The 14,630-nt window shown below is 35.2% G+C and overlaps 2 protein-coding genes across 2 annotated transcripts in view; one reads left to right on the top strand and one right to left on the bottom strand.

Annotated features, from left to right (window-relative positions):
• The window catches only part of TEX9 (testis expressed 9), a 99,002-nt gene that overhangs the window by 22,910 nt on the left and 61,462 nt on the right, over positions 1-14,630 (bottom strand). The gene's annotated exons all lie outside the window — the stretch shown is intronic.
• MNS1 (meiosis specific nuclear structural 1) overlaps positions 1-14,630 on the top strand; it is a 67,224-nt gene that overhangs the window by 52,012 nt on the left and 582 nt on the right. The window contains exons 8-9 of the mRNA XM_036929717.2: positions 7,228-7,485; positions 13,770-13,895. Of these exons, the coding sequence (XP_036785612.1) occupies positions 7,228-7,485; positions 13,770-13,895 (384 nt within the window). The remainder of the gene's footprint in view (positions 1-7,227; positions 7,486-13,769; positions 13,896-14,630) is intronic.

Raw genomic sequence — 14,630 nt, 5'->3', positions numbered from 1 at the left:
TTAAATTATTAAGTCAATATATTAATAGTTACAGGGATATTCAAATTATGTTATTTCATATTTGGTGAGTTTTGGTGACTTGTGTTTCTCCAGGAAGTAATCTATTATGTATAGTTGTCAAGCTTATGTGTGTACAGTTGTTCATTCTATTCCCTTATCCTTTTGATGTCTGCAGGATCTGTAATGCTAACCACGTTTCATTCCTGATACTGGTAATAATGTCTTTTTGCTATATCTTTCCTAAACCTTTCACTTTAGGTTTTTAAATTTCACTAATTTTTTAATTGACACCTCCTTGAGGTATAGTTGACATAAAAAAATTGTAGGATAAAGTGTACATTACTGTGATTTGATATATGTTTATATTATGAAAGGATTCCGCCCATCTAGTTAATTAACAAATCTGTCACCTTATTTAGTTATTTATTTTTGTATTTTACATTCTACTTTCTTAGCAAATTTTAATTAGTCAGTTCAATGTTACCACCTCTAGTCATCATAGTTTACACTAGAACCTCAGACCTTATTCATCTTATAGCTGAAAGTTTCTACCCTTTACCAACCTCTCCTTATTTCACCCACCCCCTAGCCTTTGGCAAGCATTTTTCTACTCTGTTTCTGAGTTTGATGTTGTATTGTTGGATTTCACATGTTAAGTGCTACTATGATTTTTTGTCTTTCTCTGTCTAGCTTATTTCACTTAGCATAATGCCCTCAAGGTCCATCCGTGTTGTTGCAAACGGCAGAATTTCCTTTTTTTTTTTTTGTGGTTGAAAACATTGCATGTTAGATATCTTACACATTTTCTTTATCCATTCATCCATTGGCAGACGCTAAGGTCATTTCCATGTCTTGGTTATTCTGAGTAATGCTGCAGTGAACATGGGAGTGCAGGCATCTCTTGATATCCTATTTTCACTTCCTTTGGGTAGAAGTCTGATTGCTATATCATATGGTAGCTCTATTTTTAATTTTTTGAGGAAAGTCCATACTATTTTCCATAGTGGCTGTACCAATTTATAGTCCCACCAGCAATGCACAAGGGTTCCCTTTTCTCTACATTCGTGCCAACACTTGTTATCTCTTTGTTTTTTGATGATAGCCATTCTAAGAGGTATGAGGTGGTATCCCATGCTTTTGATTTGCATTTCTCTGATGATTAATGATATTGAGCATCTTTTCATGTATCTGTTTGCTATTTGTATGCCTTTGGAAAAATGTCTACTTAGATCCTTTGCCCATTTTTTAATTGGATTTTTTGTTCTGTTCAGTTGTGAGTTCATTATATATTTTGGGTATTAACCCCTTGTTGGATATATGATTTGCAAATATTTTCTCCCATTTGGTAGGTTGCCTTTCCATTTTATTGATGGTTTCCTTTGGTGTGCAGAAGGCTTTTAGTTTGATATAGTCCCACCTGTTTATTTTTGCTCTTGTTGTCTTTGCTTCTGGTATCAAATCAAAGACCAGTGTCACGGAGCTTACCCCTATGTTTCCTTCTAGGAGTTTTAAGTTTCAATTTACTTATTTTTTTAAAAAGAACCTGCCTTTTATTTAATTAATATTGCCTATTGGTTCTGTATTTTCAATTCCACTGATTTCTGCTCTTTATTTCCTTCCTTTAGCTTATTCTGAGTTTACTTTTCTTCTCTTTTTATAAGTTTTTGAAGTAGGAGCTTATTAGATTAATGACTTGAGACATTTCCTACATGCATGCATTTAGTGCTAATAATGCATTTTCCTAAATATATGCATTTAGTACTACAAATTTGCCTCAGCACTGTTTCAGTTGCATCTCACAAGTTTCAATGTTTCTTACTTTTATTTTCCTTAACTATGATGCATTTATTTTCCTTAATACTTCTCTTTGATCCATGAATTATTTATAAGTGTGTTGCTTAGTTCCCTAATATCCAGAGATTGTCCTGTTTGTTTTTTTAAAAATTGATTTCTAGTTTGATTCTACTGTGGTCAGAGAACACATTCAATAGGATTTCATTTTCTTTAAATTTGTTCTGTGGGCACTTGAAAAGAATATGTATTCTGCTGTTGGATGAAATGTATGTTCTGCAAATATCAATTAAATCCTATTGGTGGTATTGTTGAGTTCTTCTGTGCCTTTGCTGATTTTCTGTCTAGTTCTATCAGTTGTTGAGAGAGGGTTGTTGAAGTTTCTAATCATAATTGTGGATTTCTGTATTTCTTTTTTCACAAGTGTCTTTTTAATTGAGGTAAATTCACATAAAATTTACCACCTTAACCATTTTAAAGTATACAGTTCAGTATTTAGCACATTAATAATGTTGTGCAATCATCACCTCTGCCTAGCTCCAGAACATTTTCTTTACCCCAAAAGAAGACCTTGTACCCATTAAGCAGTCACTCCCCATTCCCTACTCCCCTAGTGCCTGGAAATACTAATCTGCTTTCTGTCTTTATGGGTTTGGCTATTCAGATACTTCATATAAATGGGATTATAGAATATGTGACCTTTTTGTGTCTGGCTTTTTTCCTTTCATGTAATGTCTTTAAGGGACATCCATTTTGTAGTATTGTATCATTGTAGTAGTAAATTCAGTAATTCACTCCTATTTTTAACGGAATTATGTTCCATTGTATGGATATACCACATTTTGTTTATCCATTCAACAATTGATGGATATTTGGCTTGTTTCCAAGTTTTGACTTTTGTGTATGTTGCTGCTTTGAACACTTGTGTACAAGTTTTTGTTTGAATATCTTTTAAAAATTCTTTTGGATATATACCTAGGACAGGAGTTTTAACTTTTTGAGGAACTGCCCAACTGTTTTCCACAAAGGCTGTATCATTTTACATTCCTGCTGCCAATAAATAAGGGTTCCAATTTCTCTACATATTTGTCAATACTTGTTATTTTCTGTCATGTACAAAAATTCACTCAAAGTGAGTATGACATAAAGCTGAAACTACAAAACCTCTAGAGGAAAACATAGGAAAAAGTCTTAAATGAACTTAAGAATGGCAAAGATTTCCTTAGTAGGACAAAAAAGATGAGACATTAAAGAAAAAGTTTATGATTGGGCTTCATCAAAATAAGAATTTCCTAACATTGTTGCAAAATGAAAATTTAAGCCACAGTCTTGGGGAGAATATTCCCTATACATACATCTTACAAAGAACTTACCTAGAATATATAAAGAATACTTATAACTTGGTAGTATACTATAAAGAACCCAATTTTTTAAATGAACAAAAAGTTTGAACAGACACTTCATAAAACAAGATATGTGAATAGCCAAGTACACAATAAACTGTAGCTACTAGGATTATTGTTTTTAATATTTTTAGCTACAGCAAAACATTTTAGATACACTGTTTCATCAATGAGGAAGGAATAGCATGTATTTATATAAAAACCAATTGCATATATATTCTTAATGATTAACTGCATAATGTAAACTGTATACATTTCTTTTAAAAAACATGTTAATACAATCCACTTAAATATATACCTAATATCAAATTACCCCAAAAAATTTAAGAATAAAATGATGGATAACAAGCATATGTGAACAATTGGGAAGCAGATAAGCAGAGTCATCACCAGGTAAATAGAACACCAAATTAACTGCAGATGTCACTGATAAAATGTGTAATTGATAATGTCGGTATTATAGAATAAATGTGTAATCTTCCATGTAACATTGCATTAAAGTATGTAACTTTAAAAGCTATGAGATCTCCAGAGAAAATTTACTGGAATGATGCAAGGGGAAAAGGTGTTCAACACCACTAGAAATTTATAACAAATATTTTAACCTATTAACTGAAAATTTAAAGTATTCTTTTCAGTTATTACTGGCTGAAGGTGAAATTTGCAGACAATTTAGAGGATGAGATTTTTTGTAAATCCATGAGATTTTGTAAAACTGATCTCTGAGGCTATTATTAAATGAGAAATAGTGGAAAAAACTATTTAAGTAATCAACTTAGTAATTTAGTGAAACAATACAAATTCAAAATGAGGCAAGAATATGTAAGGAAATTATACAGATACAAGTGGAAATTAAGAATCAGGAAAACATTAGCATTAATTAATCCAATTGCTTTACATTGGGGGAAAGATTTTACTCTGGAAAAATAATAAAGAAAACAAAAACAAAATTAAAAAGAATAAAGGTTCTGTAAAGAGATTAGAAAAATAGCAAAAGGTTAATTAATACTAATGTGAAAACCTGATGGTACAATTTTCTAAGTTAGAAATACAGTGATTTCAAGAAATGTAGAAAAATCAGACAAAATAAGATTACTAAGGATATCTCAAAAGCCTTTTGTGCCCTGCCTCATATCCTCTCAGCCTCACCTTTGACTTCAGCGGCAGCCATGGAAAACAGTTGTGAGGACTTAGACCGACTCTGCTGACAGCTTCCTAAAATGTGGGAGTGTGGTTGGGGACAGGGAGCTAACATTCTCTGGAGCATCCCTCCACCCACAGAGGACAGAAATGAAGTCTTCCTGGCAGCCTTCAGGAAGGCTCTCAAAGGCAAGCACGTTCCTCACAAGGTGCTGGCAGGACTAAGCCTCAGCGCCATGATGGTGACCAGCTCTGTGAGGCGCCCTTGTGTTGGCTTCCCTTCCTTCCCTGTTCTGCCTCTCACTGTACTTCCCGAGATTATCTCCCTTATAAAGTATCTATACACAAGATCTTGTGTAAGGCTCTGCTTTCAGAGAACCCAGACTAAGATAACCTCTAACGGTTTCCAGTCTCAGATATTTTTTATTAAGGTATCATTGATATACAGTCACATGTGCAACATTGTGGCTACTAGACTCCCCCCATTATCAAGTCCCCACCACACACCCCATTACAGTCACTGTCCATCAGCATAGTAAGATGCTATAGAATCACTACTTGTTTTCTCTGTGCTGTATTTCCTTCCCTGTGCCCCCCTTACATTATGTGTGCTAATCATAATGCCCCTTAATCCCCTTATCCCTCCCTTCCCACCCACCCTCCCCAATCCCTTTTGCTTTGGTAACTGTTAGTCCATTCTTGGGTTCTGTGAGTCTGCTGCCGTTTTGTTCCTTCAGTTTTTGTTTTGTTGTTATACTCCACAGATGAGTGAAATCATTTGATACTTGTCTTTCTCTGACTGGCTTATTTCCCTGAGCATAATACCCTCTAGCTCCATCCATGTTGTTGCAAATAGTAGGATTTGTTTTCTTCTTATGGCTGAATAATATTCCATAGTGTATATGTACCACATCTTTTTTATCCATTCATCTACTGATGGACACTTAGGTTGCTTCCATTTTTGTCTATTGTAAATAGTGCTGCGATAAACATAGAGGTGCATATATCTTTTTGAATGTGGGATCCTGTATTCTTAGGGTAAATTCCTAGGAGTGGAATTCCTGGGTCAAATGCCAGTCTCAGATAGTTTTATAGCAATTTGCTTTAAAACTTCAATGAGCAGCTATTTCTCAAACTATATAATGGTTATTATATATAACTATATAATCTCAACTATTTAGAACATGAGATAGAAAATTATGCAGTTCATATTATGTGACTATAATCCCAATCCAAACATATTAAAGAGTACATGAACTCTTTTCTAGTTGAAAAAATATAATGAATTGTATATTTTGTTTTGTCAAACAATTCCCTGATTTTTAGCCAGATGTCTTCACCATTGGATTAAACTAAAATTTGTTTTGGAGATGGATGATAGGAAATATCAAAGTTCATTTGGTTCAATAGGTACAAAATTTCTCTGTGCAAGGTATTATGATAAGCTCTGGACCTTTTCTACTTCTATATAGCAAGTGGCAAATAAACACAAGCAGTATATTATAAGAAAAATTATGTGCCCAGCATCCAAAAGACAAATAAGATATGCCCTTTAGGAATTTATTTTTAGTAAGGAGAATAAAGCATGTACATATGAAATAAAATTAGATGACAGAAAAATTAAATCGTATCAGAGGCCGAAAAGAGAGGTACGTAGGAGTAGAGTCATTAGAAAAGATTTTTGGAGGAGGTACATAAGACAGGGATAAGTGGAGAAAGAGAGGTTGATACTCAAGGTAGTGCACAAAGTTGCAACAGCTGGTACTGCAGATTGGCTCACATAAACCCCACTCCTGTCCCTTTTAAAAACATTTATCTTACTTTTATTATAAAGACTATAAAGTTAAAATGACATTTCTGTAATTTAGCTAGAATTCTTCATATGACCTGAGGTTATCTCTAACAGTTTTCCCCCTTCTTGAAGGTGGAAATGGGCAAAATGAGATAATAGCCACGTATAATAGGAAGATCGAGTCATTGGGGGTAGCTTTGGTAGAGTTATGATCATGGCTCAAATTCCATGATGGTGACTCTACCAACGATAGATGGTAACCAAGATGGTAGCTTGGTTTCTGGCCCCCTTGGAAGTTATTATATATCACCTGTTGGCCTATAGTAAATCCTTTTTAGTCTGTGTTATTTGTAAGTAAGAACTCTGACCATATGGCTGTTGTTAAGGCAATATTTTGAATGCCTTAAGGATATTGGCCTATCTGGATGGAAACTGGGCAAGTTTGGTTCAATTAAAGGATTTAAAATTTGCATCAATACTAATTGAATAGCTGCTAAAGCAAAAATAGTAAAATGTTACTGGTAGAATCTAGGTGTTAGGTATATGAATGATCACTGTAAAATTCTTTATATTTTTTAGTTACATTTGAAATTTTTCATAAAATGGGAAAATTAAAGCTTGCAGGGAAGGACTTTAACTGCTCCAAATAAATTTGAATTTCCATGAGAAACTTCTGTCATTGCTAGATTATTCTGAAAAATATCAATAGAGTTTTTTTTTTTAGGCAACAGTCTAGAATGATTCATAGTTGGTACAGATTTCACAGACCACAGATTAATAAACTCAGGTGTGCAAAAAAAGTTTTTACGTACTCTTTTTCAGCTCTCTTTAAAGGAGCTGTGTGTTAATTCTGAGTACAGAAACAAGATGGTAAATATATACAAGTTAAAATATAAAAATAAGTAACTAAAAGCAATCTAAATGTAGTATGTCATTTATCCAACTAAAATGATGCGGGAAAGTGTTATCTTGAAAAGGTGTAAATTTTTCAGTTTTATTTCATATTGTAACACTAAGCTTAACCAAGCTCTTGTACCCTTTTTTTGTAAATCTGCTGTAAAGAATAGTCACTGAATTAACTTTCGTATGTATTATTATTAGGAGGAAGCAGAAGAGAAATTGAGAAAGCAAAAGGAGTTGAAACAAAATTTTATAGAACAGATGGCCTTGAAGGAACTGGTACTACAGGCTGCAAAAGAGGAAGAGGAGATCTTTAGAAAAGCTATGCTAGCTAAACTTGCTGAGGATGATCGCATAGAATTAATGAATGCTCAGAAACAACGAATGAAGCAACTAGAACACAGGAGGGCTGTGGAAAAACTTATTGAGCAGCGTCGCAACCAGTTCCTTGCAGACAAAGTAAGAAAGTTTTTTGTTTTGGGGTGTTTTTTTTTTCTCATTATAATTGAACAACAATCAGCTCATCTAGTCATCCACTGAACATTTAACAGAGGACTTTTTATGTGCCAGGTGATGTTAGATATGTTTACTTATGATATATAAAATTTCTGGCCACTTTATGCATCTAGAAAATATTTTTGATGCTTCTATGTGCTAGGCACTGGTTGGTGTTGAGAACATAAAGATGAATACAACTAAGTTCATGTCATCTATGAGTGTATGGTCTTGGTTTAGAAAAGTATATAAAAATAATGGTTATAAAGAGATCAAGTGCATGTGATTATAATTATACAGTTATGGATATCTTGGTATGGTAGAGAGGAAGACAGATCACGAATGCCCTGGATCCTATTTTAAAGAAAGTGGACCTTATGCGAAGGGACCCACTGAAGAATTAAGAAAGCTACTTGATAAGATATGCCCTTGAAAAGATGACTCAAATAGCAGGATTGAGGATAGATGTGAGAGGGCTAAGACTGGTACAGGGAGACCAGTAAGGAAATTATTACAGTATTCCCACTGATGGTGATAAAAACCCAGGCAAATGGAGAAGGGATCTTAGAGATGTGAAGGAGACAGAATTGATGCAACTTCGTGACCAGTTAGGTCTGGAGAGGTGAGAGAGGAACTCAGGCTACTACTACTACTACTAAATAAGGCTATTGCTTCTGTCTCCAGTGAGTGGTGGGTGATGCCCTAAAGAAAAATACTCTGAGACGGTATGTAATGCCTTTTTGTCCACATTGATTTTAAAGCCCAGGGGGGGATTTCGTAGTTGAAACTGTGGATTTGATAGTCGGAGAGGGAACTAGTTTTGTGACTTGGGACACATTGATTTGTGTTCCAACCGCAAAACAAAACTTATGTAATCTGCCTCACTAGATTGTGCTTTAGGAACCAAATGAGGTAACGTTTAAGTGCTTTAAAAAGGTAAACAGCTCTAAATATGAGAGTACAGATTAGGCATGTGGTAATATTTTTGAATAACAATAGAGGTGGTAGTAAAAACAACTAACATTTATTGAGTATTTACATATGTCTTTCACTATTCTAAGCTTGTTACAAGCAAAGTAATAACTTTCAACTTCCGATTCTGTGAGTTAGGTACTAGCACTATTCCCATTTTAAAGTTGTGGAAACTGAGGCATAGATTATTTACATATATACTGCCCAAGGTTTCACAGGAAGTAGGTGGCAGAGCTGGGATTAGTAAGTCTTTTCCTGCTTGGGTAGACAAAAAGAAATTCCAGGATTTTCTTCTAATCAACAAGTACTGACCTGCTAGGCATTCTGCTGAGTGTTGGTAAGGGAACAAAAACAAATAAAAGTTATTCTGGTAGCTTCTAAATCTAGTGCAGAAAATAAGGTATAGATACCCCAAAGACTTGTTTATATATAAAACTATGAAGAATGCATTTCTTAAATGTACAGTGTAAATATTAATAGAATCTGATAATGTATAATTCACTAATTGTGCAATACATTTATGGCAAAACTGTGGGTTTATCTGGAAATACATAAAAGATGAATAAAAAGTCTGTTCTAAGTTGGCAGCATATGGAATTACCACATGGAAAAACTTGAATGATAGAGTTTAGACATGGTACAGTAGGAAATTGGTTATCATGATATATGGTCTTTAAAAAAGAGGAGAAAGTAATAATTCAAGACCGATGTGATGAGCACCTGGTATAAGTTAACAGCATTGGAAGGAGAGAGAAAGAGAAGAGTTTAAATATTTTTAAAGAAAGAATAGAAAAGACAATTTTTTTACCACATAGGGTGGTGTGGAAGAAGGTGTCAAAATAACACCAAGATTTCAAATATGAGAAACTCAAGGAATACAAACGCTGTTAGGTTTTGAGTTGGAACAAAAGATAAAATGACTTCAGTTTTAGTCATGTTGAGTTTGAAATAGAAATGCAGGTTGAAAATATCCGGAAAATAGTTGAACTGAAAAAGCTTAGGTCAAGTTTTCTAAGAAGTGTGTATCTGGCATTAAGCAGCATAGAGAGGTTCAAGCTAGGATGATTCCCCAAAGTATATATTATAATAAGAAACAATCAAAGGTCCATAACTGTGTCTTGGAGAACATTCTAATTTAGGAGGTAAAAGGAGGAGAAAAAACCGACAAGACCAAGAAATGGTCATAAAGGTAAGAGAATCTAGATGGTGTAGTCACAGAAAACCAAGAGAAATCACCTCTGTCTTTTGCCTGCTCCATGAAATGCTGAGATATGTGGGGTTCAGTTTTTGGTTCCCCTCTATTCTTATTCACCTCATGCCATAGTTGTTAACCTATTTCTAGATGCCTAAATGACATAGCTGGAAATCTTGTAGGTGCCTTAGAATTTAGGTTTCCAAAAGTGAACATACCATATAAACCTTTGCAATTTCTGTAGCCTGAATCTTGGTTAAAGACAGCATACTCACTGCACCACCCAAGCTTATCACCTTGGAATCGTTCCTGGGTTACACCCCTTTCTTACCTAGTAATTTTTAATCAGCCGCCAAATCCAGCTGACTCTACTTAAGTAACAACTCTTAAGTCCAGTTTCTCTTTTTCATTAATTAGTTCAGGCATTCAAAACCATTCCCGTGGGCTGAAGCTGCCTTCTACCTGGTCTCCTTGTGATTCCAGTCCATCTGCCATTAGTTACCATGTTTTAAAAAAACTTACCATGTACCCCTCATGCTTAAAACTTAAGTGGATTCCTACAGGATGAAATCCCAATTCCTTAGCTTTGATATAAACCAGTGATCTACTCTAACTTCATTTAAGGGAGATGATTATCTATTAACTATCTAGCATTTGCCTGGCAAGTGATAAATGCTTAATAAATGATTGTTAAAATAATGAGGGTGATCAACAGCATGAGACACAGCAGAGTAATTAAGGAGGCTGAAATTAAAAGGCTTTTGAAAGTGACCAGAAAGCTTTGAATATTATATGCCTTGGAGGAGGTAGAACGAGCAACCGATTGTCCTATCTCGCGGCTTACAGAGCTAATCAGAAAGCTCCTGGAAAATTAGCAAGAAAACTAAATGAAACCAGAGAAAACTACCTAAAGCATAGATACTCTATAATATATTTATGTCTTAAATTTTAAAAAATTATAATGTTTCCAATATGAAGCTGTGGGCTTAGCATTAGGTGTCGGAAGATTTGGTCATATTTTTGTTCTGGCTCAAGGATAAGGGTGGGTTTTCATGATCATGGAACTCAATAATCCGCCCCATCACACAATCCTTTAAGGCTCTATTTTTTTTATTTCAGAGATATTCCTAAGTAGGTATTTATCACTCTGTCTATATATAAAAAGTCATGTGGCTAATCAGACAAAATCTGAAGCTTCCCCAGAGATCGTTTACTACTAGCACTACTACTATTCAGAATTTGTCCTTAATGGACAAGTTGGTTTCATACCTTTCTGAACGGTTTAATTTACTATAAAATGTTTATTAGAATAAATACCTATTGAGATATACCATATCTAAGGAGAGAAATCCTGCATTATTCCTAAATTAGAGACTATATACATCATTGGACACAAAATCTAACAAGTGAACTTCCATTAAATTATAGAACTTCTTGCATCTCCCTTTTAAAGGGGATAGATCAATTAGATTAGGTTTGGCCATAAGTAGAGTCTCAAATTAACAGTGGCTTAGTAGTTTGCATTCTCTCAGTAGAAGTCTAGAGGTAGGTAATTCAGAGTTGGAACAGAGGCTTTATTCAGGCTTCAGCAACCCAGGTTCCGCCTAGCTTTTCTTTTACGGCTTCTGTAGGGGATAGCCTTTAACTTCATGGTCTAAATTCAACTTCAGCCTTTATATCCATGTTGCAAGCAGCAGATGCATATGGCAGAAGAGAAGGGGGGATAAAGGGTGCATTAAGATTGATTCCCAGAAACTGCCATATGACACTTTTGTTTATATTGCACTGGCAAAAATCTAGTCCTGTTGTGAGCACACCTGACTGAAAGGGAGCCTTAGAAATGTAGTCTTAAAAAAAGTTCTGAAAACTACTTCATGGCAGATTCTATTACCCTATATCATCAAAGAGATAAAATAAGAGCATCTGAACTCTGGATCAGCAGCAAGATGGGTGATGTCTTTTATCCATTAGCTATCAGTGCTGCTTCTGATTCTGTAATAGATCAAATACATAATAAACAGCATATTCTCATATGAAACAATTCCAGATTTAAGTGGCATTGCATATGGCTGTGTCCTAGCATCCTTGTTTATCTTCATCCAGTTACTTTGAAGAGTTATTAGGTTATGTAGAAACCTGCCGCCCATTGTAGCAAACAAGACAGATATTCTCTTTTCTGGTTTACATGACTGACTAAATCGTCTGAAGAAATAGTGACTCTAGTAAACTAGTTACTTGAAAGACAAGCTCAGCATTAATATCACTTTAATTCATCACTGTTTTAGTGGTCTGCCTTTAGCATCCTTCCTTATCCAACAGGATTATTTGGATACAGTTCCATAAGCGTTCTTTTAAGCCCTAAAACCTTTTAAAGCAAATCATCTCTTCCATATTATATGGCACAGGATTTTGGTGTAGTTATCCAAAAGTATTCAGAGCCCTTTCCTGAGAAATACTGGTTCTCCTTTTGGAACTCTTGCTGCTACTCTTGTGCTTCCTATAAGGCTTTTTTTTTTTTGGTATCATTAATCTACAGTTACATGAGGAACATTATGTTTACTAGACTCCCCCCATCACCAAGTCCCCCCCACATACCCCATTACAGTCACTGTCCATAGCGTAGTAAGATGCTGTAGAATCACTACTTGTCTTCTCTGTGTTGCACAGCCCTCCCCGTGCCCCCCACCCCACATTATACATGCTAATCATAATGCCCCCTTTCTTTTTCTCCGCTCCTTATCCCTCCCTTCCCACCCATCCTCCCCAGTCCCTTTCGCTTTGGTAACTGTTAGTCCATTCTTGGGTTCTGTGATTCTGCTGCTGTTTTGTTCCTTCAGTTTTTCTTTTGTTCTTATACTCCACAGATGAGTGAAATCATTTGGTATTTGTTTTTCTCCACTTGGCTTATTTCACACTGAGCATAATACCTTCTAGCTCCATGCATGTTGTTGCAAATGGCAGGATTTGTTTTCTTCTTATGGCTGAATAATATTCCATTGTGTATATGTACCACATCTTCTTTATCCATTCATCTACTGATGGACACTTACGTTGTTTCCATTTCTTGGCTATTGTAAATAGTGCTGCGATAAACATAGGGGTGCATCTGTCTTTTTCAGACTGGGCTCCTGCATTCTTAGGGTAAATTCCTAGGAGTGGAATTCTTGGGTCAAATGGTATTTCTATTTTGAGGAACCTCCAGACTGCTTTCCACAATGGTTGAACTAATTTACATTCCCACCAGCAGTGTAGGAGGGTTCCCCTTTCTCCACAGCCTCCCCAACATTTGTTGTTGTTTGTCTTTTGGATGGTGGCCATCCTTACTGGTGTGAGGTGATATCTCATTGTGGTTTTAATTTGCATTTCTCTGATAATTAGCGATGTGGAGCATCTTTTCATGTGTCTGTTGGCCATCTGAATTTCTTCTTTGGAGAACTGTCTGTTCAGCTCCTCTGCCCATTTTTTATTGGATTATTTGCTTTTTGGTTGTTGAGATGCATGAGCTCTTTATATATTTCAGATGTCAACCCTTTATTGGATCTGTCGTTTATGAATATATCCTTCCCTACTGTAGGGTACCTTTTTGTTCTATTGGTGGTGTCCTTTGCTGTACAGAAGCTTTTCAACTTGATATAGTCCCACTTGTTCATTTTTGCTTTTGTTTCCCTTGCCTGGGGAGATATGTTCATGAAGAAGTTGCTCATGTTTATGTCCAAGAGATTTTTGCCTATGTTTTTTTCTAAGAGTTTTATGGTTTCATGACTTTGCTTCAGGTCTTTGATCCATTTTGAATTTGCTTTTGTGTATGGGGGCTATAGGGATTTAAAAAATTTAATACAAACAGAAAATATATATTATCCATTTCTTTTTGTCTTATACTGTAAGATGCCTTTAGCACGTGGTGTATGGTAAGCATTCAACAAATATAGGTTGAATTAATTAGGAAAGCACTTCTTTGAACATTTTTTCCTTGGTCTGATACTGTCCTGAAAATAGGTACTTGCCTTCCTAAAATAGTTTTGACAAGTTCTTAAAAGATTAATGTATTTCATGACAATTAATAAAATTGCATTTACATTTCCAGCAACATGAACTGGAAGAATGGCAGTTGCAGCAAAGACGACAAGGATATATTAATGCAATTATTGAAGAAGAAAGACTAAAACTTCTCCAAGAACATGCTACAAAATTACTAGGCTATCTTCCTAAAGTGAGTGAGATTTAAGTCATGGTGTAATTTTGATGAACTCTCATAGTGGGGAAAAACCATGGTAATCAGGATATCAGAGGGCCTGGGTTTCGCTCCCTTCTTGTTGTGAAGCAGCAGTGGGAACTTGGGCAGTCACTGAACATCTCTAAAATGAGAGAGTTGGTCTTGGCACATTCTTAGAAGTATAAGCTTGATTTATTGAATTCAAATTTTAGAGATTCTTTTCTCCCCTTTCAGTGTAGGAGGTCTAAAACCAAACTACTTTAACATAATAATTATATATTTTATACCAAAGCTGATAATAATACAAGAAATCTTGTAAATGATAACACTAGTAACAGACATCCTCTCAGACAAATGTGCCCTATAACAGTAGAGTCCTGGGGTTTAGATATTTTTGTAGGGAAATAATTATGTAGATGGAGAGAGCCCAATGAACCTGATATCCTAAAATGACTTTTATCTTTTAGGTCCTAATGGCCCCTAATGACCTAAGTTATTCTTTAGATCCTTTAGATTTTTCAGAGGGTAAATGGCTTAACTGCAAACCTGGATGGACTCTTTCCTGCAAGACTGAATGCTGCTTAGCCACAGAACTGAGGCAAGAGCTAATCCCTTGTATATGAATCTGGCAAAGCTCAGTCTCATACTATGACCTCCCTAATATCATATTGTAGGGCTGTTTCAAGACAAGGGTAGGGTACAGTATATATGTAAAATTAATTCCCCTTTAGT

This window comes from Manis pentadactyla, chromosome 11 (assembly GCF_030020395.1).
Source record: "Manis pentadactyla isolate mManPen7 chromosome 11, mManPen7.hap1, whole genome shotgun sequence".
Lineage (NCBI taxonomy): Eukaryota > Metazoa > Chordata > Mammalia > Pholidota > Manidae > Manis > Manis pentadactyla.
The sequence above is the reverse complement of the archived record's forward strand: the minus strand, read 5'-3'. Positions and strand labels throughout refer to the sequence as shown.